At 41.4% G+C, this 27,597-nt stretch overlaps 1 protein-coding gene across 2 annotated transcripts in view; it reads left to right on the top strand.

Moving 5' to 3' along the window:
* LOC122654446 (beta-galactosidase 17) overlaps nucleotides 1-27,597 on the top strand; it is a 72,292-nt gene that overhangs the window by 31,900 nt on the left and 12,795 nt on the right. For both annotated transcript variants that reach the window (XM_043848533.1, XM_043848532.1), the window contains 3 exons: nucleotides 23,127-23,305; nucleotides 23,411-23,482; nucleotides 25,176-25,325. In XM_043848533.1, coding sequence (XP_043704468.1) covers nucleotides 23,127-23,305; nucleotides 23,411-23,482; nucleotides 25,176-25,325 — 401 coding nt within the window. The remainder of the gene's footprint in view (nucleotides 1-23,126; nucleotides 23,306-23,410; nucleotides 23,483-25,175; nucleotides 25,326-27,597) is intronic.

Genomic DNA, 27,597 nt, shown 5'->3' with positions numbered 1-27,597 from the left:
CTTGGTAGTCGATGCCATAAGTCTGAGTAAAGCACTAAAGCCTCTGGCAACCAATTTCGCCTTGTTTCAATCTATAGTCCCATCTGCATGTTGTTTAATGGTAAATACCCACTTGCACCCTACAGCCTTCTTAGTAGGAGGAAGAGGTACCATATCCCATGTATCATTTTTCCCAAGAGCTCTCATTTCTTCAAGCATTGCATCCTTCCACCTGGAATCTGCAAAAGCCTCCTGCCAATTCGAAGGAATGAAGACAGAGGAAAAGGAAGACACAAAAGCCTGATATGAAGGAGACATGGAATCATATGACACTACATCGGAGATAAGATGCTGTGTGCAGGTCCTAGTTACCTTACAGACAACAATAGGTAAATCAAGAGACTCATCAGTGTCACTAGGAGGAGGTTGATCACTAGATGGAGAGGTGGATGCTAGATCAGGAGTAGACAATTGGAGTGGCGTAATGGTGGTGTTATCAACTTGCTTGGTTTTTGTCGAGAAAAAACCCGTAATAATTTGGGTTCCCCCTGAACTGGAGACTCAGGCGCAACCACATTGTCTGTTGTTCCCATCTCAACCAAAGGTTCCTCCTCTTGTGGAACTACTGGACCAATCTCAAGGGGTACAACCACTGGTACATCTTCCCGTAAAGCAACAGACTCCCCCTGAAGAGGTGCCGATAAAGAATAATAGGCCTCCGTCTCATGAAACACAACATCCATCGTGACCACCATACGACGAGGATGGTGATAGCATTTGTACCCCTTCTGGGAAGCTGAATACCCAAGAAAAATACACTATAGGCCGTGTGGATCAAGTTTCCCATGAAGGTGATGATTACGTGCAAAACAGAATCAGCCAAAGACCTTGGGAGGAACAATAAATGAAGAGGAACCAGTAAGAACCTCAATGGGGCAGTGAGAAGCCAATATGCTAGATGGCATCTGGTTTATCAAATAAGCAGCAGAAAGAACAACTTCACTCCAATATTGGGTAGGGACATGCATCTCGAACATAAGAGAATGAGCCACCTCCAATAGGTGGTGATTCTTTCGCTCAGCAATGCCATTCTGCTCTGGAGTATCAACACAGCTGGTCTGATGGATAATGCCTAAATCCGCAAGATAGGACTGAAAGGAACCCTCCATGTACTCCTTGCCATTGTCAGTACGAAGAACATGAACCCGGGCATCATACTAAGTCTGTACCAATTGATGGAAACGCCTAAAACAATGAGACACCTCACTCTTCTGATGCAGCAAGTAGATCCAAGTGAGTCGAGTATGATAATCAATAAATGATACGAACCAGCGATAACCAGATACAGAGACATAATGGGCTGGGCCCGATACATCAGAATGAATTAATGAAAATGGAACCAATCTTTTATTGCCCGAACTGGGATAAGTGTTTCCAGTTTGCTTTGCAAAAACGCAAGCATCACAAAAAAAACTGATTCAGGTTACATTTAGAAAATAAAGTAGGAAAAACAGTAGATAAAGTGTCCAACAGAGGATGTCCCAAACGCTGGTGCCATAAATGCAACTCGGTCAAAGTTGTAGTAGAAGAATCCGTGTGATGAGCCTGAGTAGTGAGAACAGGAGGAACCACTATCAAGTAAGTAGAGACCACCATGCACCTTACCACTGCCAATCGTTGCCCCCCTCACCATGTCTTGAGAAATGCAGTGAGGGAAAAAATGTGACCTTGCAGTTTAAACCTGAGTAATACTACTAATGGAAAAGAGATTAGTAGGAAAAGAAAGAACATGTAAAACTGAAGATAAAGACAAACCAGAGGTCTGAACCACTCCCTTCCCAGTAATAGAAGAAAAAGAGCCATCCAAAGGAACAGAGACAATCAAAGCACTAGGATTACCGCAATAAATACCTGAATGGGCAGAATGGGACTCAATGAACTGGGACATAGGCAGCAGGTGCAGCATATGGAGAAGTCAATTGAGTCATCATGTGCTGCAAAATTGAGAGCTGCTCCTGGGAAAAAGCTGACTCTGTAGAACCCTCGGTAGAGTCTCAGACTCTCAGTATGGTGTGCAAGAGGTGGATTGCCACCATTACCACGGCCACGACCACTAGTAGCACCACCACGGCCACGGCCACCAACAGTCTCGGGACGCCCATGAAGTTTCCAGAAATAGTCTTTAGTATGACGCTTCTTACCACAATACTTGCACTTTAAAGGCTCCTTCACAGTTTGGTTGCGATCACCTGAACGGTTGGAAGAACCCCCACCACAGGATTGAGAACTTGAACCAGAATATAAAGCGGACCTCTCTTGGGAAATCGGCTGTAACATGACAGTACGTCGACTATTCTCAGACTGAACCAGAGAATATGCCTGGGCTAAGGATGGAAAGGGATCACGATTTAGGACATGGGCCCTAATCTGATCAAACTCAATGTTCAGGCCAGTGTGGAACTCATATACTCGGAGCTTGTCTTCCCGTTTCTTAAAGGCAGATGCATCACCAGAACAAAGAGGGTGATACTCTTCCCAAAAATCAAGTTCCTGCCACATACCTTGTAACTCAGAGTAATACTGGGAGACTGTCCTCTCCTTTTGCTTGGTGCCGCTGATTTTTTGTCGTAGTTCATACACTTGGGCCTGGGCGGCGTTCCCAACCTAAGAATAAGTTTCCTTTGCAGTCTGCCAAATCTGGCCGCAGTATCAAGTAAAAGATATCCCCTAGCAATATTGGAGTGCATCGAATTCAGCAGAAAGGCCATCACAAGGGAGTTGTCAGAACTCCACTTCGATTGAGAAGAATCTTCAGTCATAGGTTTCACAAATCACCTGTGAGATGTTTTGAAAAACCATGGGAATCGATCGAAAGAAAGCAAAACTTCGACCACATCAAATAATTACTCCTGTCAAGTTTAGCGGAGCAAACAGGGATTGTAGGGAAATCGTTACGGTTGTTCCCTCCATCCGAAACAGTTGATACAGTGAACCCTCTGACATAGCTGCTGACCTCAAAAAAACTGCCCGAACAATGTGCCAGAAAGAAATCACCAAAGCATGCTACAAGTTAAAGTGTAGCTTGAACTACCAACAAATAAAATCTGGGATTGAACCATCAGATTGAGTTTAAATCATAGGGAAACAAACAAAAAAGGGGCCTTGGTGGGAGCAAAAAATCACCACCAAGGGTGAAACAAGGCTCACGGTTCCAAGGAAGGAACCGCAAGAGAGAGAAAGCCAGAAGGCTTAGAGGTGGAAGGTGGTGGCTGGCGGTAGGTGGAGGCGGAAGGTGGTGGTGGCGCTGGGTGGAGGCGGAAAGAGAAAGGGAGAAACTGAGAGGGAGAAAGAGATATGGAAGTCGCGGCGCTAGGGTATGGTGGAGAGGTCTCTTTATTTATATTAGAATGAGTAGGAATTAGGGTTACGATATGATGATCATAATGACCACAATACCCCTAAACTCTATATTACAATACAATAAAATTGGTAGATGGCACCCCTTTTGTGGAGAGGAACATTCTAGGGAACTAAATGTGCATGAAGTAACTTTCCATAGGAAGTATTTAACTATAACCTACTTCCTCGGCAACCAGAAAACGACTAAAGACGATCTGTAGAGGTATGTTTGAGTTTCTGAAAATGGGAATTGCCTGAGAATTCCTCCCTTTAGCTTTTCTTGAGTTTCTGTACCGATCTTCATTTAAAAAAAACATATAATTTCATTTGAAGTGTGATTCCATCCAGGTTAGCCTTTGGATCCATAAACAAGATTCGTCCCACCACAATTCCAAATGAGCTTAGGCAATCTTCCCCCCCCCCCCCCAAAAAAAAAAAAAATGAAAAAAGAGCAAGAAGAGAGCAGGTTTTAGGGAGAGTAGCCTAAACATGGAATCTTTGGGAGGCACTTAGTGCTGGATATTTGTGGACAGGTAGCTTAAGGTCCCTGCTCACATGTCAAGTTTCAACCCAATTGGAGTCGACCAAGTGGCAAAACTAAGTGTTAGAATTTGAGAGAAGAGTAATAGAGCTAAAGTGCTTGAATGATCAATGAGATCAGTCAAGCTTCTATTTATAAAGAGCCACTTAGAAGTGAAATTACACAACTACCCTACTCTAATTAACTTTAATATTTAGAGTTATTAGATAGGGGAAAAAGGAAAATAAAGAAAGGGAAAATTACATAATAGAATACCAAGTGTTTTTTATTTTGATCAGTTGCCTTCGCAGGGAGTCAGAGGTCGTTTTACTCTTTGGCATGGATCGGCGGGCTGTGGCAGTCTATGTGCTTATATTACGGGGCTTGTCCCTTCCCTGATTGTGTGGGAGCTGTGGAAGGAAAGGAACAACAGAAGACATGGGGAAAGCAGGTAGGCATCTTGTGCTATTATTGAATGTGTGAAGTGCTAGGTGAGATGTCTGACATTGCCGTCCAAGCTCGGGCGTTCATCCTCCCCCCGAGAGGTTCTTATTCTGCAGGTTTTCGGGCTCACACCTCCCCCTGCCTGCCTGCCTGAAAAGCTCCCTTCCTGTTTATTGGTGCCCTCCTTTTTTCTAAGTGAAGCTTAACGTGGACGGTGCCTGTAGAGGCAATCCTGGTATTGGAGGGGGTGGAGGGGTGGTTAGGGATATGGAAGGTGTCGTGCTGGCGTTTTTCTCTCATTTCTACAGCGATTGCACTAACTCTTTGGCCGAGTTGAGAGCTTTGAGAGACGGCTTGATGTTGTGCCAAGAGATGGGTTTTGCTAATATTGTGGTAAATTCGAACTCTACCTCCACTATTAGAATGCTTAGCCATAAAATGTGTAACCTCTGGAGGGGTTGGTATCTTTTCCAGGAGATCAGGACTTTGGTTTGTTCTACGCGGACGCTGGTCTATTTTGCTTATAGGGAGAGCAACAGGGCGGCTGACTGGATGGCCAACTTGGCCTGTGATACGGCTTCCTCCTCTAGCTCCCTAGGTAGCAGCCAGCTGCTGCAAAGGACAGGGCTGGGCTCCCGGTTCTAAGGAAATAGTTGGTCTAAATGTAATTGTGGGTCGGGTTCAGGTTGAGTTGAGAGCAAGTCTCCTAAGGGCTGGGGTAAGGCGGTACGTCCCCCGTTGTATTCTTTATTCATTCATTGATTTATAATAAACCTCTAGGGGCTGGCCCGGTTCCCAGGTAATATTCGGGTTTAAAAAAAAAAAGTATTATACATCATACAATTCAACACTCCCCCTCAAGTTGGAGCATAGATATCAATCATGCCCAACTTGGGTACAAAAGGATGAAATAACTTTCCACTCTGCCCCTTAGTGAACACATCAGCAAGTTGATCTTCAGACTTCATGAAGAGAACACAAATAAGACCACTTTCATGCTTTTCCTTAATGAAGTGTCTGTCAATCTCCACATGTTTAGTACGGTCGTGCTGAACTGGATTGTGTGCTATGCTAATTGCACCCTTGTTGTCACAATATAGCATCAGAGGAAGAGGAGTAGGAACACTAATGTCTTGAATTAAACCTCGAATCCGTAATAACTCACAAATGCCTCGGGGATTGCACGAAATTTAGCTTCAGCACTTTTCTGGCCACCACAATTTGCTTCTTGCTGCGCCATGTAACTAGATTGCCTCCAATAAAGGTGCAATACCCTGTCATTGACTTATGATCTGGAGAGCCACCCCAATCAGTATAGGCTCCAACCCTCAAGTGATCATGTGGGGATAAGAGAATTCCTTTCCTTGGAGCTACCTTCAAGTAACGGAGAATGCGAAGAACAACCTCCATGTGTGTGGAATAGGGATCATGCATGAACTGGCTTACAAGGCTCACAAAGGCAATGCCAGGTCGTGTGTGAGATAAGTAGATCAGTTTTCCCACCAACCTCTGATAACGACCTCTTTCAACTGGTTCTCCATCACTTTCCTTTAGCCTGGTGTTAGCCTCAAGAGGAGTATCACTTGGATGACAACCCAACAACCCTGTCTCTGATAAAAGGTCTAGGATGTATTTCGTCTGGGAAAGATAGATGCCTTTTGATGATCTAGCAACTTCTATCCCAAGAAAATACTTGAGCTTTCCTAGGTCCTTGATCTCAAACTCATGTCCGAGGAACTCCTTAAGGTGATTTATCTCCTCACTGTCATTTCCAGTCACAACTATGTCATCTACATATACAATAAGGATTGTGACCTTATCACCATGACGTTTGATAAACAGAGTGTGATCAGCATTGCTTTGTTTGAACCCCACAGTTGTCATGGCCTTATGAAATCTGTAAAACCAAGCTCTAGGAGACTGCTTGAGGCCATATAGAGCACGCTTCAACTTGCAAACCTGGCCACTGGTTGTGTCAGAGGAAAAACCAGGAGGAACTTCCACGTACACTTCCTCATCAAGCTCTCCATGGAGGAAAGCATTTTTCACATCAAGTTGTTGTAGATCCCACCCTAGATTCACAACACATGACAATAAAACTTTAACTGTGTCCAGCTTGGCAACTGGGGCAAAGGTCTCCTGGTAATCAATCCCATAGGTTTGAGTGAATCCTTTAGCCACAAGTCTTGCCTTGTATCTGTCCACATTGCCATGAATTTTCTGCTTGACCACAAACACCCACTTGCCCCCAACTGGTTTCTTCCCTGGAGGAAGATCTACAATGTCCCATGTGTTGTTTTTCTTTAAGGCTTTCATTTCTTCTACCATGGCTGCTTTTCACTTCAAATCTGTAAGGGCTTCCTGCCAATTGTGTGGAATACCAATAGAGGAAAGAGAAGAAACAAATGTACGATAGGAAGTAGATAATGCATCATAAGAAACAACATGAGATATGGGGTGTTGAGTTCAAGACCTAGTGCCTTTACGAAGAGCAGTAGGTAAATCAAGATCAAAAGAAGGTTGAGGAGAAGAGGGATTACCAGTGGAGCTTGGTTCTGGCTCAGGAGGCTCCAATTGGACAGGTTCAGGTGTTGTTGTGGTAGTGATCTCAACTTGCTTGTTCTTCTTTAACTTCTTCCGAAAAAAGGTTGTGAGGTTGGGATCATCTATCAACTTCTTGTTAACCTGAGGAGTAGGCTCCCCTTGTATTGGAATCTCAGTGATGATAGGAGGAAAAAACTCATGGACAGCCACATCTTCACTATTACTAGTACTCTCCCCCTGAAGAGGAGGCGGGGAATAGTAGGAAACTGACTCATGAAACATAACATCCATACTCACCATAGTACGGCGAGTAGGAGGAAAGTAGCACCGATAACCCTTCTGGGTTGGAGAATTCCAAAGAAAAATACACTACAGCCCACGTGGTTCAAACTTGCCAGGAGAATATGTGTCACGGACAGAACAGACACATCCAAAAGCGAGGAGGAACAATAAAAGAGGAAGACCCCTCCAGTATCTCAATAGGAGATCGAGCACCCAAAAAACGAGTAGGCATGCGATTTATGAGATAAGCAGCGGTAAGAATAGCATTACTCCAGTATTGGAAAGGGACATGGTGAGCAAACATGAAAGCACGGGCTACTTCCAAGAGGTGGCAGTTCTTTCTTTCGGCCACCCCATTTTGGGAAGGGGTGTTAACATAATTGGTTTGGTGAATAATGCCATGATCAGCTAGGTATTTTTGGAACTGGCCCTCTATGTACTCAGTACCATTATCACTCCAAAGGATTTTAATGGTAGCTTGGTACCGGGTTTGAACCATTTTATGGAATAGCTGAAAACAATGAAATACCTCACTCTTATGTTGCATCATATAAACCTAAGTAAGACGGGAATAGCAATCTATAAAAGTAACAAACCAACGATGACCAAAAATGGAAGTACGACGAGAGGGACCGCACACATCAATATGAAACAAATGAAAAACAACACTGCTTCTTTGATTGGTAGGAGAATAAGTAGAACGAGTTTGTTTAGCCATAACACAGGCTTCACAAAAAAACTCAGTTCGATTACATTCTTGAACTAGTTTAGGAAACAAAATAGATAAATCCCTAAGGGGGGATGACCCAAACGGCAGTGCCATTGATACAAAGTAGTAGAAAATGCAGACGGAAGTTGAGGATGAGGAGAATGAAGCTGAGAAGGCAAAGTTGTTGATGTAGAAGTGCCCTCAAGGAAGTAGAGACCACTATGCACCCTACCCAATCCAATCGTCCTCCTATGCACCTGATCCTGGAAAACACAATGATCAGGATAAAATGTTACTTTACAGTTCAAATCTCGAGTCAAACTACTAATAGAAAGAAGATTAGTAGTAAAGTTAGGAATATGTAGAACTGAAGACAGGGTAAGAGAGGGAGAGTAGCTTATGGAACCCTTCCTAGATATAGAAGAGAGGGTGCCATCTGCTACTCGAACTTTGTCTTTACCTGATGAAGGGAAATACTTGTGAAATAGATTTGAAGAACCTGTCATGTGGTCAGTGGCACCGGAGTTTATAATCCACGGAGTGAAAACAACCGATGCTGTCACACCCCGGCCCGGTTCATAAGGGCCAAGTGTGCCAGGATGTCCCTGACATCCAACCAAGATCACCATGCAGTTCTCTATTCGCAGTTTCAGTCACAATATAATTAAATTAAGAGCAGCGGAAGCAATTTAATATGAAATAAGACAGTAATTAAAGGAAACTAGTGGTAACAGTTGTATTTATATATATATATGAATATGCTTTTACATCAGGGTTACACAGTTAGTTCACAGAAGGTGCAACACTAACTAAGCCAAAAAGGTTATGTACATAAGTACTACAAAAAGTAATATAAACAAAAGGAAGGGAGGAGCCTGATCAGTCTGGGAGATCAGGAGAATGAGCAGTCGTCGCAGGAGCACGAAGCATCGTGCTCCACCAGAACATAAGGACCAACTCCGCGATCAATAGGAGAATCCTGAACAGTAGGAGTCCCCAAAGGAGCATAAACAGCAGCGATAGAAGTTTCATCTGTAAAAAAATAGAGTGATCACGAGGGGTGAGCTCTCAACTGAGCCCAATAAGGGAATGCATGCAAACATATCGCATCAATTATGATGAATGTCCTAAGTAGCATGTCCTAACATGAATACTAAGTCACATGTGGTATAAGTACTACTGTAGTAGATGCTAACCTCGAAGAGAACCTGCCAGGAAAGCATGACACAAGGCAGCTAACCCAACAGACCCCCAATGACCAACCGGAAAACATGACACCAGGCAGTTCCAGACATCGGTCACCCGAGCGAAACCATTCTACCACGGTGAGGACCCGCCAGGAAAGCATATCACCAGGCAGCTAACCCAACAGACCCTCAATGACCAACCCTACTGTTTGTTCCCACAGCGGAGTACACACGCTAACATGGGACAGTGAATGGTACCCCGGCATACCCTTCGGCTGTACCACGGGTTGTCCAACACCTTACCCCTTGTTGGTAAGGGGCGTAGTACTGGGTTATGATAAAACAGCCTAGCCCAGTGCAATCTATGCATGATAACACATGTATGTATAACTGAATTTAATAGAACAATACTTTTCCAATAATAGTCATCAGTAACGAGTAGATATCAATGCAAATGCAAGATGCCAATGCAACCTAAATCATATGCAGATTCTAATGCAATAAATAAAAGCTAATAAACTATATGAATAGGATAATTTTGATGATGTATGACATGGCAATCAGAACAAAACAAATTAAAATGATAAACACTCCAAAGATTTAAGGTCAGAATTCCCTTACCTGTCTCTGTAGGTAAGGTCTCAATAATTACCCTCCAAAATAGCCCAGCAAAACAGACAAACCAGCAAGAATAGACTAGAAACAGTCCCTATCAACAGAAAATCAGCAATGTTTGGAGGTTAGAGTATAGCCAGAGATCAGTCAAAGGCATCAGGGGTATTTTGGTCACAAATGGCTGAACCGGCTGAACCGGCTGTCCGGTTCAAGGGGCAGAATTGGGGGTTTTACTTTAAATGGGCAGATCTTAACATGCACAGTCCCAATTTCTAGTTTCAGATAATAATTAAGGTGGGTCATTTCACTAATTTGTTGAATTTCAGATTTAATACTAAAATTAGGGATTTAGGTTAATTACTTCTCAAATTAATGATTTAGGGCTTATAAATTGGTTCATGGAACCTGAAATTAGATTAAGTAGAGAAACAGCCCTGAAATTTCAGGTATAACAGAATAAAATTTACCTAATTTCAGGTTGTGTAAGTGAATTTCCTATGGTATAAGCTTAAGTCAGCAGGCTTTAATGGCAGCAACATATAGGTTGCAATCTTGGGGAAAATAAGGGAAGAAATAGGCAAGAAGAGATGGGGACTGCAAGAATCAAGGCTTACCTAGATATGTAGCAGCAAGGATTGGAAGTGCAGCCTTCAATTTCAGCTCCAAACTTCTCAAATGAGGATTTCCAGCTTCAACTAAGACCCAATTCGATGCTTCCCAAGTCTGGTTCTCCTTTCCTTTCTTCCCTTCTCTATTTTCTCCCCAAAATCCTCTTAAGACTGAAGTTTCGATTCTCCTTATGTCTAGGTAGGATTGAGAAGTAGAAATAGTAAAAGGGGTTATGTATATATATTACTTAAGCACTAAGGGGTAGGATAGTAATTTGAGTCTTAAATATTTCTAAAACTGATTTCTAACTTCTTACACTAATGAATAGTGAAGCTGGTTTCTATTTATAGTGGTTAAGTTACTTAAGGCATGTTTGGTCTTTTAATGTAAAATCAGCTTTTAAAACTAATTTTTAAAATTGTTTTTAACCAGAATTTTGTACTTATTACCTTAATGTAATTATAGAATGATGTCACATGACATCATGGGTAAATTGGGTACGGGTAATTACTTGGAATTGGAACCTCCACTGGGGATGTGGGTCCCACAAGGATAAAATGACCAGAATACCCCTAAAAGTCTAATTGGTCATATAATCGGCATACGAATACACAAATAAGTTCATACTTACAATAAGTTAGTTAAGGGATAGGCTCTGCATCCCCTCCAGGTAGCATATCTGACACAGGTAGCTCAGATGCGGGACCCCACCAGGGTTCTCTGACTCTAGAAGGGCAGGTTGAGAAGACTCCTCCCCGGAATCCTCCATAGGTGTGTCAGATGGTTGGTCTAGTACCTCGACCGATGCAGCCCATAACATTGAAGCAAGCATCGACACAGGACTGGAACCTGAAATCACACAAGTTCCAAAAATTCAAATTTGTTGCGGATTTTACACTCCACCCCCCTTATTAGAATTTCGTCCTCGAAATTGACATACCTGGAAGATCGAAGAGATAAGGGTATCTCTCTTTCATTAAGTCCTCTCTTTCCCAAGACGCTTCAGCTACAGAGTGATTACCCCACTTGACTTTAACAAAAGAGATAATTCGATTCCTCAGGTTGTGTTCCTTTCTGTCTACAATCTCCTCTGGCACTTCTTCATAAGTCAGGTCAGCAATAAGCTCAGGTGGTTGCTGAGGCAGCAGGTGTGAAGAATCGAGGGATAAATTGTCTCAACATAGAGACATGGAACACATCATGCACACCGGCAAGAAGGGCGGCTAGTTGATAAGCTACTGGACCAACTCTACTTAGAATCTCAAATGGGCCGATGTATCTGGGGTTTAACTTCCCTCTCTTCCCAAATCTCACAACACCCTTGATTGGAGACACCTTCAAGAATGCCTTCTCCCCAACTTTAAACTGTATGTGCTGCCTCCTTTTATCTGCATAGCTCTTCTGCCTGGACTGTGCAGCCTTGATCTTCTCTCTTATCAGATCCACCTTCTCACAAGTCTTCTGGATCAGCTCAGGACCTAAAATGCGTCGCTCTCCAACTGCATCCCAATACAGTGGAGTACGACACGTCTTCCCATACAATGCCTTAAATGGGGTCATATCAATAGATGCGTGGTAGCTGTTATTATAAGCAAACTCTATCAGAGAAAGGTGTTCATCCCAGCTGCCACTCATCTCTAATACACAAGCCCTGAGCATGTCTTCCAAAGTCTGGATTGTCCTTTCTGACTGTCCATCTGTCTCAGGATGGTATGCTGAACTGTGACTCAACTCAGAACCCAAAGCCTTCTGTAGACTCTTCCAGAACCTTGAAGTAAACCTGGGGTCTCTGTCAGACACAATATTCACTGGTACCCCATGAAGTCTGATAATGTTATCCACATAAAGCTTAGCTAGCTGATCCATGGAGTAAGTAATCTTCATAGGAATGAAGTGGGCTGTTTTGGTCAACCTGTCAACAATTACCCAGATTGTATCCATTCCCTTCCTAGTGCGAGGAAGGCCAGTGACAAAATCCATGGTTATATTCTCCCATTTCCACTCTGGTATAGCTAGGGGTTGCAAAAGTCCTTGTGGTCTATTCCTAACAGCCTTAACCTGTTGACATGTAGAACACTTGGAAACAAAGGCTGCTACATCATTCTTCATACCATGCCACCACATAAACTGTTTCAAGTCTCGGTACATCTTGGTACCACCAGGATGCACAGTATAGGGAGATCGGTGAGCCTCTTGTAAAATGAGCTCCTTCAAGTGACTATCCGCGGGTACACATAGTCTATCTTTAAACATAAGCATTCCATCAGAAGTCAGTGAAAAATCTGCACTCTTCTGGGCCCCAGTACTAATACTATTCACAATGTGTTGAAATTCTTCATCAGAGGACTGTGCTGCTATTATCTGAGCTCGCAGTGATGGTTGCACCATCAATACAGAAATCAATTCTTCAGTTTCACCAAATATCATTTCCACTTCCATAGCATGTAAGTCCTTCGAATTTCATCCTCAACCTTAAATCTACCCATATCCCAATCTGCGGACTTCCTATGAGTGCATCGCCACTACATTGGCTTTACCTGGGTGATATGAGATATCAAACTCATAATCATTAATGAGTTCAAGCCACCTCCTTTGCCTCATGTTCAACTCCTCGTGTGAAGAAGTACTTTAAACTCTTGTGATCGTGAAAATCTCAATTTTCTCACCATACAGTAATGCCTCCAAAACTTTAGTGCAAACACAACTGCTGCCAATTCTAGGTCATGTGTAGGGTAGTTCTTCTCATGGTCCTTTAACTGTCGAGAACCATAGGCAATAACCTTCCCATTCTGCATCAACACACATCCTAATCCTGACTTGGAGGCATCAGTGTACACCACCATCCCTTCAGTTCCATCAGGAAGAACAAGAACTGGGGCTGTTACCAATCTTTTCTTCAGTTCCTGAAAACTATTTTCACAGTCCTCATTCCACTCAAACTTGGCGCCCTTCTTAGTAAGCTGTGTCATGGGCATAGCTATCTTTGAGAAGTTTTCAATAAACCTTCTGTAATACCCAGCTAATCCCAGAAAACTTCTAATCGCTGTTACTGTTTTGGGGCTCTCCCAATTTACCACAGCTTCAACCTTCCCTGGGTCCACTTCGATCCCTCTGGCTGAAATAATATGGCCTAGAAACCCAACCTGAGGTAACCAAAATTCACATTTGTTGAATTTTGCATATAGTTGCTGCTCTCTCAGTCTTTGCAGAATAAATCTCAAATGCTGGGCATGCTCTTCTTCATTCTTGGAGTAAATCAAGATATCATCAATGAAGACTATCACAAACTTGTCTAGGACATCATGGAAGACTCTGTTCATCATGGCCATAAATGCTGCTGGGGCATTAGTAAGCCCAAATGACATAACCAGGAACTCATAGTGCCCATATCGAGTCCTGAAAGCAGTCTTACTAACATCAGCTTCCTTAATTCGAAGCTGATGGTACCCTGATCTGAGATCTATCTTCGAAAAGACTTGGGCACCCTGAAGCTGATCAAAAAGATCATCAATCCTTGGCAGAGGATACTTGTTCTTGATTGTTAGCTTGTTTAGCTCTCTATAATCAATACACATCCTCATGGAGCCGTCTTTCTTCTTCACGAACAAGACTGGAGCACCCCAAGGGGAGATACTCGGTCTTATAAAGCCTTTCTTCAATAAGTCTTGAAGCTGAGCTTGTAATTCTTTCAATTCTGTCGGTGCCATTCTGTAAGGTGCTTTAGATACTGGCGCCGATCCAGGTTTAAGATCAATCACAAACTCATTCTCTCTTGGTGGAGGCAGGCTTGTCAAGTCATCAGGAAAGACATCAGGGAATTCCTCAACAATAGGGATCTCAGTCATTGGCCTAACCTGTGTCCTGGTATCCAAAACCGACACAAGGTATCCTTGGCATCCCTTGTTCAACAGTTTCTTCATTTCCAAGGCTGAAATCACCATCTTCTTTGGCCTTTTCTTCTTATCACCCACGAAGATGAATCCTTTCTTGCCCTTTGGCTGGAATACTATCTTCCTTTCAGCACATAGTACATTAGCTTTGTAAGCCGACAACCAGTCCATACCCAATATGACATCAAAGTCAGTCATATTGAGCAGAATCAGATGTGCATTCATGATTCTACCAGCAATTCTCACTGCACACGGTTCATATAAAGTATTCAAGTCTATTCTTGACCCGGTAGGTGTACTGACTGCTAAACCTTCTGATAAACTCTTAGGTAACACACCAATCCTCTTAGCAAAGGACGGAGACACAAAGGAGTGCGTCGCTCCAGTATCGAACAATGTATATGCTGGATGATCACATATAAGGATGGTACCTATATGCCATGACCTGATGATTATGTATGCATGACAATAATTATTGAAATTTACCATCAAGCTTGAGTTTAGAAAGTTACCAGTAACTACAGCTTGATTGGCTTCAGCCTCACTTGCAGTCACAGAGTAGACTCGACCTTGAGGTCTACCGGCCGGTTGTCGAGGAGGAAGCATAGGCCTCTTGTGATGGCAAGTCCTAGAAGTATGACCCATCTGGCCACAGGTGAAACATTTGTACTCAGCAACACCCGATGGAGCAGTAGAAGTAGTATCTGACACCTTGGTGCCTGGATTGGCATACACCGGCCTGGTTACTGATGTCTCAGACTCACTTCGCTGTGGCAAGGATGAGACTGCACTAGATCCAGAAAACCTACTATACTTGTTGAATCCTCTGTCAGGGAATGGTGTTGCTCTTTTGCCTGAAGACTGACTAACATAATAAGCATCCCTCTGCTTATCCTCAACCCTCTTTGCTGTTTGCACGGTCTCCGAGTACCCTTGGGTCGGTCTGGTGGCCATAATCGAAGCAATCTGTGGCCTTAATCCATCTTCGAACTTCTGTGCTTTAGCTTCATCTGTTCCCAAGTGAAGAGGAGCAAAGAAGAATAACTCTTCAAACTTCTGCTGGTACTCCAGCACTGACTTCGATCCCTGAACCAATTCAGCCAATTCAATCTCTTTCCTCTTCCTCACACTGGTGGGGAAGTAATTCCCAAAGAAAGCTTGTTTAAAAATGTCCCAAGTTAGGACAGGGTGAGCCGCTTGCAAGATAGGCTTTGTGGTTTCCCACCAAGCCTCTGCTTCATACTGTAGCTTATATCTAGCACAGATGAGTTTCTGCTGGTCATTGCATCCCAGAAACTCAAAGGCTTTCTCCATCTCTTTCACCCATTTAACAGGAAGCAGGGTGTCCTTGCTGATCCCAGCAAAAGTTAAAGGCTGCATCTTGAGGAACCGTTCCATCATGCGGCCTTCAGTGTCCTGTTGTGGAGCAGGAGGGGGAGGGACAGCAGGGGCTGCAGGAGTTGCCGGGGCTGCTTGTGAAGTTTGGATACTCCTGATGGCTGCTTGGAATTGATTACCCATATCGGTAATCATCTGATGCATTTGCTGTTGCTGCCCTTCCATTATAGCCCTTATAAGGCTAGCTGTGTCGTGAGCAGGCATATCGGGGGGAGGAGGATGATGATTTGCTTGTGTACCCCCAGCTGGAGGATCATTATGGGTAGGATTGGAGGATGAGGCTGCCTGTGCACGGCCTCTGGTGTTATGCCTCTGATATGTAACAGGAGGCCGAGGATCCATAATGATCAGCTGAGAAAGAAAATAAACATCAAACTATCAGCACATGCAGCAGTTTGATATACATATATGCACAAAATAGAGAAAGTAGTAATAAAGGCAAGATAAGCCTTATCGTACTCCACAGAATTCAAGGGAGGCCTTGAAGTATATCTGCCCATCTGTGGAGGATAGATTCTATGCGAGAAATGTGGGCCCGAAGGTAATCCATCCTCCGATCGATGATGTAAAAATCTCTGGCCCACAATGATTTGCTGTCATTCCATAAGACAAACCGTAGATATACCCGGTCATTAACAAGCAACTCAAGCGCTCGATTGAGTTCATCAATGTTCTCGGGGTTGTAATTGTACTCCTCAATTGGCCTTAACACATAACTCATCTCGAGTTGGTGTTATATGTTAAACCAAAAATCGAACTCCTATAAAGAAAACTCACAAATCATGCTACATATTAAAATATATTAGATTATAATGAAACAATAAATAAACACTCACTTCATAGCCATTTAATAAGTTTAAAATCATATAACACAGCATTTAAAGCATAAAAGTATGATTTTTACACCCAATTTATAAATATACAAGCCTTATATTACACAAACATAGTTTTAAGAATTTTATATCATTTTTAAATAATTTTAAATAATAACTTTTTTTTTTTAATGTATATATATATTTTTTATTATTTATTATTATTATATTATAAAGATATAATTATTTTATTTTAATATATTATAGGGTACAATTCATTATTTATCTAAGTATATTTTTATAATTTTTTTCAAACCATTTTAGAAGGCAAAAGGGATGAATTGGATTTACTAGCAAAAAGGGCAATCGGATTTACTACCGAGTTGAATCGATCATCCGGTTCACTCGGCAGTGACCAATTTCTCTTAAAAGTGTAAAAACCTGCATCTTTTCTATTTGAAACCCATTCGGCTCTTACTTCTCCCTTTCTCTTTTCTAAGTGTCTAACACCCCAAAGAGGGTTCCTAAGAGCATTCACGACTAAAGAAGGGATCCTAACACAAGATTTCACCCCCCAAATCAAATGTAAGTGATCAAATCCTCATTCCTTCTCTTTCTCTTACTTCATTTTAGATCTAAATAAGCATCTCTTCCTATATTTTTTTTGTTCTTCAACCAAAACAGAAATTTCTTGTTCTCTTCTAGCACATCCACTTTTCTTAGCTCATTTTGTCACAATGTGCTATGTTATTGCTGATTTCACTCTTTTGCTTCCATTTCCTCAAGATCTATATGCAACATTCACTGTGTACAGCTTGTGCTCAGCAAGTGTTTGATAAAATGCTTATGACCTTCCTAACTAAATTTTTTTTTTTTTTTTTTTTTTTTTTTTTATTGCAGCTTGATCTATAATGGCTGCAGCCCGAGGGCGAGGTCCCAGTGCCACAGCCTATTGATCGCCCACCAGTGTCTCAGCCTGCAGCATCATTGGGCATCCAGGTGCCTCTTCTTCTTCAGCTGCTCCAGAGTACACAGGTGATGGTACCACATGGGCACAGCTGTTCAGCAGATTAGAGAGCATGGAGAGGACCATGAAATATGGTTTTTCTGGGTTGGGTGGAAGGATGAGTGCAGTGGAGAACCAGCTGTCAGAGTGGAGGTCACACTTCTCGGGACAAGGCCCACAACCACAGTGACTATCCGATGTTACTATCTAGACTAGGTGTTAACTTATATGTAATTTTCTTTTACACTTTGTAAGGACTACGGTCCTCAACTTAACCTATATCAACCTGATGTAACCAGATCAGCCTATGCGCTGAAATTTTTGTATAAACTCGGATCTATATAATAGAAGTTTTATCTTTATATCACGGTCTACAGTCAATTTTTTTTTCCATTTGTTTTTACTTGGTAGCTTTTAGTTGAGGTTTTTATTTAATCTTAAGTTGAACTCACCTTCAGGTCAATGAGTTCAAGAGCTGCCAATCATGAATTTGACTGCGAATAGAAAAAGAGCGTGGCATGCTTTGATACCACTTAAATGTCACACCCCGGCCCGGTTCATAAGGGCCAAGTGTGCCAGGATGTCCCTGACATCCAACCAAGATCACCATGCAGTTCTCTATTCGCAGTTTCAGTCACAATATAATTAAATTAAGAGCAGCGGAAGCAATTTAATATGAAATAAGACAGTAATTAAAGGAAACTAGTGGTAACAGTTGTATTTATATATATATATGAATATGCTTTTACATCAGGGTTACACAGTTAGTTCACAGAAGGTGCAACACTAACTAAGCCAAAAAGGTTATGTACATAAGTACTACAAAAAGTAATATAAACAAAAGGAAGGGAGGAGCCTGATCAGTCTGGGAGATCAGGAGAATGAGCAGTCGTCGCAGGAGCACGAAGCATCGTGCTCCACCAGAACATAAGGACCAACTCCGCGATCAATAGGAGAATCCTGAACAGTAGGAGTCCCCAAAGGAGCATAAACAGCAGCGATAGAAGTTTCATCTGTAAAAAAATAGAGTGATCACGAGGGGTGAGCTCTCAACTGAGCCCAATAAGGGAATGCATGCAAACATATCGCATCAATTATGATGAATGTCCTAAGTAGCATGTCCTAACATGAATACTAAGTCACATGTGGTATAAGTACTACTGTAGTAGATGCTAACCTCGAAGAGAACCTGCCAGAAAGCATGACACAAGGCACTAACCCAATGCACTCAATGACCAACCGGAAAACATGACACCAGGCAGTTCCGACATCGGTCACCCGAGCGAAACCATTCTACCACGGTGAGGACCCGCCAGGAAAGCATATCACCAGGCAGCTAACCCAACAGACCCTCAATGACCAACCCTACTGTTTGTTCCCACAGCGGAGTACACACGCTAACATGGGACAGTGAATGGTACCCCGGCATACCCTTCGGCTGTACCACGGGTTGTCCAACACCTTACCCCTTGTTGGTAAGGGGCGTAGTACTGGGTTATGATAAAACAGCCTAGCCCAGTGCAATCTATGCATGATAACACATGTATGTATAACTGAATTTAATAGAACAATACTTTTCCAATAATAGTCATCAGTAACGAGTAGATATCAATGCAAATGCAAGATGCCAATGCAACCTAAATCATATGCAGATTCTAATGCAATAAATAAAAGCTAATAAACTATATGAATAGGATAATTTTGATGATGTATGACATGGCAATCAGAACAAAACAAATTAAAATGATAAACACTCCAAAGATTTAAGGTCAGAATTCCCTTACCTGTCTCTGTAGGTAAGGTCTCAATAATTACTCTCCAAAATAGCCCAGCAAAACAGACAAACCAGCAAGAATAGACTAGAAACAGTCCCTATCAACAGAAAATCAGCAATGTTTGGAGGTTAGAGTATAGCCAGAGATCAGTCAAAGGCATCAGGGGTATTTTGGTCACAAATGGCTGAACCGGCTGAACCGGCTGTCCGGTTCAAGGGGCAGAATTGGGGGTTTTACTTTAAATGGGCAGATCTTAACATGCACAGTCCCAATTTCTAGTTTCAGATAATAATTAAGGTGGGTCATTTCACTAATTTGTTGAATTTCAGATTTAATACTAAAATTAGGGATTTAGGTTAATTACTTCTCAAATTAATGATTTAGGGCTTATAAATTGGTTCATGGAACCTGAAATTAGATTAAGTAGAGAAACAGCCCTGAAATTTCAGGTATAACAGAATAAAATTTACCTAATTTCAGGTTGTGTAAGTGAATTTCCTATGGTATAAGCTTAAGTCAGCAGGCTTTAATGGCAGCAACATATAGGTTGCAATCTTGGGGAAAATAAGGGAAGAAATAGGCAAGAAGAGATGGGGACTGCAAGAATCAAGGCTTACCTAGATATGTAGCAGCAAGGATTGGAAGTGCAGCCTTCAATTTCAGCTCCAAACTTCTCAAATGAGGATTTCCAGCTTCAACTAAGACCCAATTCGATGCTTCCCAAGTCTGGTTCTCCTTTCCTTTCTTCCCTTCTCTATTTTCTCCCCAAAATCCTCTTAAGACTGAAGTTTCGATTCTCCTTATGTCTAGGTAGGATTGAGAAGTAGAAATAGTAAAAGGGGTTATGTATATATATTACTTAAGCACTAAGGGGTAGGATAGTAATTTGAGTCTTAAATATTTCTAAAACTGATTTCTAACTTCTTACACTAATGAATAGTGAAGCTGGTTTCTATTTATAGTGGTTAAGTTACTTAAGGCATGTTTGGTCTTTTAATGTAAAATCAGCTTTTAAAACTAATTTTTAAAATTGTTTTTAACCAGAATTTTGTACTTATTACCTTAATGTAATTATAGAATGATGTCACATGACATCATGGGTAAATTGGGTACGGGTAATTACTTGGAATTGGAACCTCCACTGGGGATGTGGGTCCCACAAGGATAAAATGACCAGAATACCCCTAAAAGTCTAATTGGTCATATAATCGGCATACGAATACACAAATAAGTTCATACTTACAATAAGTTAGTTAAGGGATAGGCTCTGCATCCCCTCCAGGTAGCATATCTGACACAGGTAGCTCAGATGCGGGACCCCACCAGGGTTCTCTGACTCTAGAAGGGCAGGTTGAGAAGACTCCTCCCCGGAATCCTCCATAGGTGTGTCAGATGGTTGGTCTAGTACCTCGACCGATGCAGCCCATAACATTGAAGCAAGCATCGACACAGGACTGGAACCTGAAATCACACAAGTTCCAAAAATTCAAATTTGTTGCGGATTTTACAGATGCACAATGACCACTGAAAGGAATACCTGACTGGGCAAAATGGGAACCTGAAGTTGTTGGTGCATTGGCAGTGGAGGATGCAGCAGAAGCAGATGAAGCCCTTAACATGCGACGGAAGGCCTGTAGCTCTTCTGGGGAAAGACCCACATCAGTAGGAGGTGAAGTGTCAACTGTCTCTGTGTGATGAGCCTTGGTCTTGGGTTTACCCTTGGCTGCACGTTTGGCTTCAAAGTCAGTTGGCTTCCCATGGAGCTTCCAACAAGTAGCCTTTGTGTGAAATGGTTTGTTGCAATGCTCACATCGCACAGCCTCTTTCGAAGAAGCACCCAAATGAGCTGAAATCTCTGTAGTGGGAGTAAAGCTGGCCCCAACTTGGAGGGCTGATCGGTCAATGGTAGGAGCGTGCAACATAGCAGCTCGGCGACTCTCCTCTGTGAGGACCAATGCATAGGACTGCTCCAAAGAAGGAAAAGGAACTCTGCTCAAAATCTGAACCCGAATCTGATCGTACTCGACATTCAAACCAGCAAGGAAATCATGCACTCGAATCTTGTCCACTTGCTTGCGATATGCAGCAATATCTGCAGCATTGGTAGGCTGGTAGTTGAAATAATAATCAAGTTTCTGCCATAAGCTTTGGAGGGCTGCCCGGTACTGGGAGAGAGATAGTTCCTTCTGGGTGGTGTCATGAACCTTCTTATGGAGTTCATACATCTGGGCATCATTCCCAACCAGACCATATATCTCCTTTGCACCTGCACAGATCTAGGCTGCAGTATCTAGTAACAAATACCCACTAGAAATATCAGATTGCATCGAGTTGAGTAAGAAAGACATCACATTAGAGTCATTTGCAATCCATCTTTTCTTGGTAGGACCTTCTTCAGCTGGTTTAACAGTGGTGTCAGTGATGTGTCCAGTAAGGTCTGGGCCTGCAATAGTCAAGTACATGGATCTAGACCACATCAAATAGTTGGTACTGTCAAGCTTAAGGGCAGCAGCATAAGGGAGATAATCACTCCTAGGCTGTCCATCGGAGTATGCTGAAGTAACATCTGAAACAGTCCCTGAGCCAGTCATGTTGAAGATGCAGCAGTGTAGGAGAAGGGCTAAGAAATGTAGCAGCAGTAACCCAAGAAATCTTCAATGAACTGAGCTAGGATGGAAATAGTCCTAAAAAATTTAAATCAATTGGAGAAGGAGAACTATAAGACGCAATTCATCAAACACCTGTTGAGCACCCTGGTAGCAGTGTAGAAGGGCTGAGAAGTGCACCAGCAGTAACTCCAAAAATACCCGATAGAAAAGGCTCAAATTTGGATCGAGTACTTTCCTAATATGAGAGAAACTACCCTAAAAAAATCAGCTTGAACAGAAAAGGGAAACCCTAAATCGATTAGGGTGTTAGGGTTTTGAAAAACCCTAAATGCTGAGATAAACTTTTCTGCTTTTTTTGGGCTGAATCTGAAAATTTTTTATGGAGATGATCAATACACTGCTGTCCGAGGTATGCTGGTGTGGATCTTCAAGAGAAAAGACTCGAACTCCAATAGTTGGCTCGATCTTCTATGGATGAAGGCTCCAAAAACGCAGAAATAAAGGCAGCAGCTCTTCTCAATCTCCAATGGACTGTCTTTAAGACGTATTCTGATTGAGGTAAAGGAAGGACAACACAAGATCAATGTCTACCTCATACGTGCTGTCCTTTATACAGATTTAAGACCAAGGAGAAGAGAAGAAGAAGGAGAAGAAGGAGAAGATAAAAGGTTCACAGGTGAAGAAGGGGCTGTTAGAGAAGGAGAGAAACAATGGAGATGTTTGTTCTAGTCTCTAGATTAGTTTCAGCTCTGATACCATGTTAGAATCTGAGAAGAAGAGTAATAGAGCTGAAGTGCTTGAATGATCAATGAGATCAGTCAAGCTTCTATTTGTAAAGAGTCACTTAGCAGTGAAATTACACAGCTACTCCTACTCTAATTAACTCTAATATTTAGAGTTATTAGATAGGGGAAAAAGGGAAATAAAGAAAGGGAAAATTACATAATAGAATACCAAGTATACGCCCACGGTAAACATCATACAATTCAACACTAAGCATTTGAAAACTTCAAGACATACATGGAAGGATAGTTGAATTTGGGTCTGGAATTTGATACATGGTCAATCCGCACCATTTCCACATATGCAAGAGTCTGAATTTCCACATGGCAGAACGAGTTGTGTCCATCCAATAATTCCATGTTTATAGCGCTGTCTACGAACACTGGTGCAAACAAGAATCTTCCAATGTACTCCACTATTTTCTCTTACAGTGGGATTATTTCATCCTGTGGGCCATTACTGCTAGTATATGGCTTATTTTACATCTGAATTTTTTTTAAAAGCTCGAGAGTGACTGTGTGCTTACAACAAAATAAGTTATTTATGAATTTGTTACTGCTTTCAGCTCTACGGAGGGTCATACAGAGATATAGTTCAGTATCTCTTCCACCAATTCCTTCAAATAATGGAAGGAGGGGATATGGGCACATCAAAATGCAGAAGGTTGCATCTCTGTTTGATGTACTTGATGCTTCTCACATGATCAAATCCAAAAATCCACTTCCGATGGAATCAGTTGGTCAGGTGAACATGTGAATTTGACAGTTCTTTAGGAGAATTTTTGACTTCTCAAGTTCAAGTATCTTGCTGAAATATTTTGCTAAATGTTAATGTCAAATCTGTGTCCAGATGTTTGGATTTTTGATGTATGTAGCTGAATATCCAGTGAAAGAAAATGGAAGCCTTCTTTCCATAGCAAAGGTATACATTTTACCTCTGTTAATACCACTGTTATGTGATTTAATTGCATGATTTCTCGTCTTTTGAGATGTATTTAGTGTCTTCCATTGTACTGAGGCCTGAATAAGGCCGGGGCTGCTCCTTTTTAAATATTGTCCAAGAGGATGCTTGACTCAGCTAGCAAGTGCTGCCCTAGTCTAACTCTATACTTTCCCTAAAATTATTGAATGAGGGCCAATCCTTGGTTAGCTGATGGACTGAGTGCAGCCCAAACTTGACTATGGTTTTGGACTTGCTACCATTCTTGAGAGATTATATTGTTTCGTGCATATTTAAAAGTGACATTCACCAAAGTTAAGTTTAAAGTAATGGAAGAGAGCAAAAGAAGAGAAGAGGAGAGGAGAGGATGAGAGGTAGGAGAAGAAGGAGAAGAGAATATGTGGTAATACCTTGGGGAGAGAATCGATCTCTCTCCTCTATATTCATTTACTTGCTTATAATACAGGCAATTATAGAAATACCCTAATACTAACATAAGGTAGGCTAAAGGGGAAAAGGGAAGAAAACAATACAAGATAATATCAAAGTACCCTAAATACCCTTATTACATGAACTCTAACAGTTCTACCATACCATCTGGCATGAACGGATTTTAGAAATACAAAACTTCACCTTATATGTATTATGTGGTGAACAACCCTTCTGTCTATCCATCAGTAATATTCCTCATTTTATTTATATGGAAAAAGAACTTGGGTTTTATCAAGGTTTCAGTTCTTGGTTTTGCATCAGGTCAAGACCTATTTCAAACCAAAATTTTAGCCAGAATGTTAATGAAATATTGGGATCTGCTTGGCTGGGAAAAATCATCATAAACTTTTAACCTTTTATTTTTCTCGTTATACTTTCTTTTCTTCTCTATCTTCCCGAATTCCTCTAGATTCCTATTTCATCTCCATTCTCTCCTATTTCTTCAGTTTTCTTTCATATCATATTAAAAACCATAACTTTGGAGATTCATTATACTTAGCTGCAAAACCAGCAAATGACCTTGGAATTCCAAGAGCTATGAGCAAATTTTTGAACTTTGGTTTGATTGTAATATATTTTTTTTGGGTCAAAAGTTAGTTATTAATCTTCCTTATGTTTTGCTTTCATATTGGATGGGTGAGAGAGATCGTAAAGGCTTTCTATTTTCAAGATGTTACCATATTGAGAATGCATATCAGCGCACTCCTTGACATGGAAAAAGCTGTCAAAACCTTGATTTGTTATTATTTTGTTCTTATGCATCAATCATATATTCATATTGCAGTCATGTGGTTCATGTATTGGAACTCCACATGGATCTTAACAAAGTTTTCGCAAATGGTAGTATTCAATATTATACTCTTGGCAAAAACTTTCACACGATTGCAAGGATGCTTCAGTGTGGTGGTTTTTTTGGGTTTATCATGTCCAGTCCCTTGTTTTTCTGTTTTCATAGTTTGTTATGCATGTCTATATGATACAACTGAGAGGTCAGTATGTTGATGTTCTGCTAATAGATGATAAGATGCATGATTGTTCAAGCACAACACTTCAACCACCCTTATATTCATCTGTAACTAATTTAGTTAGCACTTAGCAATAATATTCACCTTCTTACCCCTACCAGTTCAGTGTTTACAATGATCAGCTGGAACTTGACATCTTTCAGTAATACTACTTGCAGGTACATGACAGAGCCCAAGTGTTTGTTTCATGCCAATCCAACAATGATGAAAAAAGTCCAAAATATGTTGGTACAATTGAAAGATGGTCGAATAGAGCACTTGGCCTTCCCTATATTGAATGTGCTTCTAATATCAGCTTATTTGTTTTGGTACGCTACCTTCAGACTTTTCTATCTGCACCCGGTTTACTTATGGTTTTGACTGAATTATTATTTTATTAATTTTATATTGTTTAATCAGGAATTACGTCAACTAATCTATCCGAAGATCATGAATAACTATTACTATTTGCATGCTCAAATATCTAGCCTCATGGTTATTATCTATTGATAACATAACTACGGCACCTTTTTTAATATGATAACTGTCTATACCTAGTCTGTAGTAAATTTAGTAGTGAACTTTCAACTGAACATTCAAACCTCCAGGGACTGTCAACATTGAGGTACATGGTTCTTCCCTCTTTGGGGGAATATTATAGAACTATGCTAGTGGCGCTGTTCTGCTTCTGCATATGCTATCATAATCATTGAGTTGCTTATGTTTCAACTATTGTATAGACAAAGTAATTTGGTAACAGACACTGCCAGTGCCCAGCAATGTGGATTCTCACCCTTTTGAAGCCCTATGTAACATTTGTGGTTTTTTGGAGAATTCCAACTAGAGGGGCGGGCCTTGGTGCAACGATATGGTTGCTCCGTTGTGACCAAGTAGTCACGGGTTCGTGTCTGGAAACAGCCTCTCTGTGAAAGCAGGGGTAAGGCTGCATACATTATGACCCTCCCTAGACCCCGCCGTGGTCGGAGCCTTGTGCACTGGGTACACCCTTTTTTTTGGAGAATTCCAACTGCTTAAGCTCATCTTGAGGGCTTGGGGCTTCAGATCTTTTCATTTGATTTTTTTTTTAATTCTGTTGATAAAAAAAAAAAAAACATAGAGGACGATATTGCACAAGGAATTCGAATTGGGTGGATGAAGTGGAGGGGTGTGTCTGGTGTGTTGTGTGATCCAACGTATTCCTAAAACTCGAAGGAAAATTTTATAGGATAGTTATACGACCAGCAATGATGTATGGAGCTGAATGTTGGGCAATGAAAAACCAACATATAAACAAACTTAGTGTAGCTATTGAGATGGATGAGTGGTAAAACTAGAAAGGATAAAATAAGGAATGAACACATTAGAGCTAATTTAGGAGTAGCTCCTATATATTGTGTGGAAGTCGTTTGAGGTGGCATGGGCATATGGAACGGAGGCCTTTAAATTGCTATAGGAGAAGTGGTGAGGAAAGACATGCATAGCTTGGGACTAGCAACTAGTATGGCTTTGAATAGAGCTGATTGGAAGAAAAGGATCCATGTAGCCGACCCCATTTAGTTCGGACAAGGTTGAGTTGAGTTGAGTTTGTTGTTGTTGATGAAAAAAAGGGCTCAATGGGGGGGGGGGGGGTTGTGTTCTATGAGCAGGAAACAACTCACAGTCACTTTGAGAACTCTAGAGTTGATATTAGATAGGTAGTATCTCTTAAGGTTCAAACTTATCCTTCAAAAAACTTCTAAAGATATCCCCAAGGCCCTAGAATGCTTTGAATCACTGCAAGAAAATGAAAAGATTAAAAAAAAGACCTTTAAAGTTACACATACACAAAGATCAAAAAAGGAGTTTCAGTTTTCTTGGGGAACCAATTGGTAAATACTAAATAGTCTTCCCAAGCAGGATTGGATAATGTCCATACCCTTACCCTCTCTGTTTAGATAAATGGTATAAATCCTTTACCTTTACCCTACCCGCCTAGCCTAAATGGTATTAAATCTTTACCATTACTCTCCAAATGAGGGTCAGTTAAGATGGGTAAATGGGTGAGGCAGGTAAATGAATGGGCCAAATTATCTGTATTGTGTATAATACATAGTTGTCAAGGCGTCGCCTAAGCGTCAACACTCCTTGGTCGCCTAGGTGCCTTGTTGGTTTCACGTTAGTGTTTTTTTCCCTCCACCAACTCCTTGGATTGCCTTGTTACCGTGACAACTGTTAAGAGTATATATGTATGTTGGTTGGAGGTCTATGGGTGTCCATGGACCTCCATACCATGGGAGTATAAGTGTTTCTCTCTTCCTCACGCTGTGGTTGCTTTCTTTTAACTATTTGTGGTATCCTAGTGTGAATAGGATCAGTGAGATAGCTATGTTAGTAAGTTAGGGTTTGTCTTCTTTTTGGGTTGTAATCTAAGATTATATAAATATATATTGTTGGTTGCTGCCGGTAGATAATTCTTACCCATCGCTCAGCTCTCTCCATTCTTACGGTCTCCCATCTCTCTTCTCTCCTCTCATCTTCTCTGGTTCTCATTTCTGGTACATTTGATCTCTAATCTGATTACATGGTATCAGAGCATACTCTATAAACATCCTCTATAATCGA

This window comes from Telopea speciosissima, chromosome 3 (assembly GCF_018873765.1).
Source record: "Telopea speciosissima isolate NSW1024214 ecotype Mountain lineage chromosome 3, Tspe_v1, whole genome shotgun sequence".
In the NCBI taxonomy this organism is placed as follows: Eukaryota; Viridiplantae; Streptophyta; class Magnoliopsida; order Proteales; family Proteaceae; genus Telopea; species Telopea speciosissima.
Note: the sequence above shows the minus strand (reverse complement) of the source record. Positions and strands in the feature narration are given on the sequence as shown.